The sequence below is a fragment of the Zootoca vivipara genome, chromosome 3 (assembly GCF_965207765.1).
Source record: "Zootoca vivipara chromosome 3, rZooViv2.hap1.1, whole genome shotgun sequence".
Classification (NCBI taxonomy): domain Eukaryota; kingdom Metazoa; phylum Chordata; class Lepidosauria; order Squamata; family Lacertidae; genus Zootoca; species Zootoca vivipara.
This window is the reverse complement of record NC_142586.1, coordinates 117,228,512-117,233,687: the sequence shown is the minus strand read 5'-3', so window position 1 is coordinate 117,233,687 and position 5,176 is coordinate 117,228,512. Positions and strand designations below refer to the sequence as shown.

Genomic DNA, 5,176 nt, shown 5'->3' with positions numbered 1-5,176 from the left:
TACCATACTTAATAATAATAAAAAAATAAGACACCCCCAGAAAATAAGCCATAGTGGTATTGTTTTTAGGAAAAGAAATATAAGACGGTGTCTTATTTTCAGAGAAACATGGTAGCTAACAATTGGGAATGCACTTTGCACATATTCTGAGGCATTGCTTTATTGTTGCTTTGCGTGTTCCCAAGGGCAGAAATGGAGGAGTGCAGTCTCCCGGCAGAGTCTTGCTTATGAGCTGTGCTTTTGACGCACAAATTCCTTCTCCCGTTTCCCCGCACCTTTGCCCAAATTATAATTCTTCGTTCCGTCCGAAATCTTGACGCCGATCCAACTTGCAACTTTAACCAAAGCAGGGAAAGACGACGCTGAGCTCATGACCACATGCCCAAAGACGTCTCGGAGACCACACTTAGCTTGCAAAAAGATGTATTATTGTTATTCTCAGAATTATTACTCTTATCTTTTAACCCTTTCATTTACAGTATTGTACAGCTTGTTTGAAATACGAAAATACTCTGCCCCTCCAAAAGATAAGGCTTCCTTCCTACTTCATTCCGCAGACACCAGAGATGTGAGATTAAGCCAGGCTCGGCCGTCCCTGTGCCCTGCGGAGGTTTTGGACTACAACTCCCACCATCCATACTGGCTGGAGCTGATGGGACTTGTAGTCCAAAACCGCTGGAGGCCCCCCGGAATGGCCAATCCTGGCTTAATCTTTTGCGAAACACACCTTTCCTCCCCGCCCCCCAAACACAATAACATGAACATCCAAAACCAGAATGCAAAGACGAATGTTTATCCTAAGCAGCGAGTTCCACAGTTACCCAGAGCAAGTGAGGACAGCAAAAAGAAATGATCATCATTAAAAGGTCTAAATGAGACATGTGCCAAAGGGATCTAGATCCAAGGTGTCTTTGCCCCCACCCACTATCCCCACCATATAGGGGGTGCTTTATGTCCCTGGTCTCTCTTTCTCCCCCTTCCCTTCCCCTCCCCTCTCCTCTCCCCATCCCCTATTGGCCTTTCTTGTAGGCCGTTTTGACGATGGCGTTCTTAAAAAGAGTCACTAGGGGCGTGTGGCTGCGCTCGGGGTTCATGAAGCCTCCGTAGCGCTTCTTCTTGGGCGGCGCAGGGACGTTCCACCGAAAGTGGCGCATCTTGTAGGCTGTGCCGTCCTTCTTGGCCTCCCAGGGCCGCGGGCCACCCTCCTCCTCCTCCTCCTCAGACCGGGTGCCCTCGTCGTTCTCCTCGGGGAAGCCGAGCTCAGGGTTCACTTCCCAGGAGAGGTCCCTGCGGAATTCCTGGGGGTAGCCCTCGACCAGCTCCTCCTCTCCGTCCTCCGCCGTCGGGTAGACCTTGACGGGCCTCCTCTTCCTCCCCACCGGCTTCCCCCAGCGGAAGTGCTCCATGGCGTACGACCGCTTGCCTTCCTGCCTCTCAAGGGACTCCGGGTCACCCTGCCCAGCAGTTTCCCAGCTGCCTCGGGCTGGTGGAGAAACCGGAAGGGCATCCATGGCGGGGCCGCGAGGAAACTCTTCCCGCTTGTCGGTGCCGTTGCCCTTCCCGAACTCGTTCCAGCGGAAATGGCTCATGACGTACTTGCGGATGCTCTCAGACAGCGGCTGCAGGTGGCCGTTTCCGGGGAATACGGGGGTTTCTTCCGAGAGGTCGGTCCTGCAGGCCCTGAGGCAATCCTGAAACGAAGAAAGGGACCGGGGGGGGGGGGAGACCCTTGTGGTTAGCTGCTGGGTAGTTGTTGAGCTTAATTTGGCAAAGGTGTTAAGCTTTTCCTGTAAAATCTCCAAAAGAATGAAGTTTTAAGGAAATTTGCCCAGGAAAAAAAATCTAGACACCATTTTTGACAGATGAATCATGGCAATGTCTGGGAAATTCCAGACATATGGCAGCCCTACTAAGATAAAAAGGTAAAGGACCCCTGGACAGTTAAGTCCAGTCAAATGTGACTATGCTCGTCTCTCTTTCAGGCCAAGGGAGCTGTCTTTTGACCGCAGACAGTTTTTCTGGGTCATGTGGCCGGTATGACTAAACTGCTTCTGGCACATCAGAACACCGTGACGGAAACCAGACCGCATGGAAATGCTGTTTACCTTCCCCCCGCAGCAGTACCTCTTTATCTACTTTCTACTTTATCTACTTATCTACTTTCACTGGCATGCTTTCGAAATTCTAGTTTGGCAGGAGCTGGGACAGAGCAGCAGGATCTCACCCCGTTGCGGGGATTCATAGAATCATAGAGTTGGAAGAGACCACAAGGGCCATCCAGTCCAACCCCCTGCCAAGCAGAAAACACCATCAAAGCATTCCTGGCAGATGGCTGTCAAGCCTCTGCTTAAAGACCTCCAAAGAAGGAGACTCCACCACACTCCTTGGCAGCAAATCCCACTGCCGAACAGCTCTTACTGTCAGGAAGTTCTTCCTAATGTTTAGGTGGAATCTTCCTTCTTGTAGTTTGAATCCATTGCTCCGATTCAAACTGCGAACCTTCTGATCGGCAAGCCCAAGTGGCTCAGTGGTTTAGACCACAGCGCCACCCGCGTCCCCTTTACATATTTATTTATGCAATGGCATATCCTCCAACATTCCTCAGCTGAAAGTGGGGGCATTCTATTCCACACCAGTAGCACGGCTGGAGCATTTCCTCCTGGTCAAGTACAAAAGCTATCAGATGAAATGCACCAAACTGTGGTATTTTAAGCACAGAAATGCTGGTATCGGTTCATTGAAAAGATGATGACATGGCCCCCTTCGATCAATGGGGAGAAGATACGACAACTCCTGCAATATACGAACAGAGCTTTAAAACGATGCCTAAAACACGGAGCTTTAAAACAATGCCTAAAAATGTGGCACAAATGGAAGTCTGGATGAGCCTCTCGTCAGTGTAGCAGATACTGAGTTAGAGTTAGGTGAAGCGATGGTTTGACTCATTGCAAAGCACTTTCTTGTGCTCTCAACTGTTCTTAGAGGTAAACTGCTACTGAGCAGGGAGGCTCCCCTTTGCTATCTCTGCTGGTGGGCCTTTCCTCCTCCACAAATGTGCCTCGCCCCCCTTTCAAAGGCACCCAAGCTAAGCGGCCATCGCAGTATCTTGTGGCAGGGAGTTCCAAGTACTTCTCCAAGTCCCGCGACAGCCCCCTCCCCTCCGCCCTGCCCACTTACCTCGACCTCCGCTTCCATCTCCATGTCTCGGCACCAGCCGCTGTCTAGGCAGTTGTTGGGTGCTCCCCCCACCAAGTGGATGAGCAGGACGCCCAGGGCAGCCCAAAGACTGCTTCCTTGGAGTCTCAGCATCTTTGGGGGGGAAGAGCGGGGGGGTCTGCCAAGACAGAAAAGAGGGGTGCCATGTTAAGCATAACAACAGCAAATCCTGGATACGTTTCGCAGTTAAGCATGCGAGCAAGTGAATGTTGTGCTCCATCTCTCTCTCTCTCTATCTATCTATCTATATATATATATATATTTGTTGTTGTTTAGTCGTTTAGTCGTGTCCGACTCTTCATGACCCCATGGACCATAGCACGCCAGGCACTCCTGTCTTGCACTGCCTCAAGCAGTTTGGTCAAACTCATGTTCGTAGCTTCGAGAACACTGTCCAGCCATCTCATCCTCTGTCGTCCCCTTCTCCTAGTGCCCTCCATCTTTCCCAACATCAGGGTCTTTTCCAGGGAGTCTTCTCTTCTCATGAGGTGGCCAAAGTATTGGAGCCTCAGCTTCACAATCTCTCATTCCAGTGAGCACTCAGGGCTGATTTCCTTCAGAATGGACAGGTTTGATCTTCTTGAAGTCCATGGGACTCTCAAGAGCAGGCATCCCCAAACTTGGACCTCCAGATGTTTTGGGACTACAACTCCCATGATCCCTAGCTAACAGGACCAGGGGTCAGGGATGATGGGAATTGTAGTCCCAAAACATTTGGAGGGCCGAGTTTGGAGATGCCTGCTCAAGAGTCTGTCTGTCTGTCTGTCTGTCTGTCTGTCTGTCTGTCTGTCTCTCTCTCTCTCTCTCTCTCTCTCTCTCTCTCTCTATACACACACACACACACACACACACACACACACACACACAAACACACACACACACACATTCTATAAATTTCCCTGGAGACACCACAAAGATGCACTATGAAAATCTGCATTCCTGTACATACACCACAAATTATAATAGAGCACATCTGTAATATATGAGTTTTTTAAGCAGAGGTTGGGTGGCCATCTGTCAAGCACGCTTTAGCTGAGATTCCTGCACTGCAGAGGGTTGGACTGGATGACCTTCAGGGTCACTTCCACCTGTAAAATTCTATGATTCTGTGTTCTCGTTAAGGGATCCACAAATGGAGGGGTCGCGGACAGTCTGGGAATCAGCATGTTTTTACATGAGTAGAATGTGTCCTTTTATTTAAAATGCATCTCTGGGTTATTTGTGGGACATAGGAATTCATTCATATTTTTTCCCCAAAATATAGTCCGGCCCCCCACAAGGTCTGAGGGACAGTGGACCGGCCCCCTGCTGAAAAAGTTTGCTGACCCCTGCACAAGTGAGTGTGCCGGTCTTTGGTTTTTCTGCAGAATTTGTGAATGGAATGAAGCTCCATCAAATCTCCAGCAACAGGGTGTTGCTCCTGCTAGCCCTTATTATTATTATTATTATTATTATTATTATTATTATTATTAGATGAGGCTCCAATACTTTGGCCACCTCATGAGAATAGAAGAGTCCGTGGAAAAGACCCTGATGTTGGGAAAGATGGAGGGCACTAGGAGAAGGGGACGACAGAGGACAAGATGGTTGGACAGTGTTCTCAAAGCTACGAACATGAGTTTGACCAAACTGCGAGAGGCAGTGGAAGACAGGAGTGCCTGGCGTGCTCTGGTCCATGGGGTCACGAAGAGTCGGACACGACTAAACGACTAAACAACAACAACAACAATTTATTTAAACCCCACCCATCTAGCTGGGTTTCCCCAGCGACTCTGGACGGCTTCCAACAGAATATATTAAAAACATGATAAAACATGAAACGTTAAAAACTTCCCAAAATTTGTGGGTCAGTTTTTCCACAAGGGCAATATGCCATTTTCTCTTATACAGTGGCACCTTGGTTTTCAAATGTAGTCCGTTCCAGAAGACCATTAGACTTCTGAAATGTACGAAAACCGAA

General features: G+C 49.1%; 1 protein-coding gene across 1 annotated transcript; it reads right to left on the bottom strand.

Annotated features, from left to right (window-relative positions):
- Positions 1-337: 337 nt before the first annotated feature.
- On the bottom strand, positions 338-3,309 carry POMC (proopiomelanocortin). The gene is made up of 2 exons (XM_035110541.2): positions 3,178-3,309; positions 338-1,691 (listed from the first exon to the last, which is right to left on the bottom strand). The coding sequence occupies exons 1-2, from the start codon at positions 3,307-3,309 to the stop codon at positions 1,011-1,013; spliced, it is 813 nt and encodes a 270-aa protein (XP_034966432.1). The 3' UTR covers positions 338-1,010.
- Positions 3,310-5,176: the final 1,867 nt, after the last annotated feature.

What these genes read in the sequence shown, in the direction of transcription:
- POMC (XM_035110541.2), bottom strand. Translation starts at nt 3,309, where the DNA reads ATGCTGAGACTCCAAGGAAGCAGTCTTTGGGCTGCCCTGGGCGTCCTG. An exon ending in AGATGGAAGCGGAGGTCGAG is followed by an intron (nt 1,692 to 3,177) that starts GTAAGTGGGCAG and finishes TCTTCGTTTCAG; the next exon opens with GATTGCCTCAGGGCCTGCAG.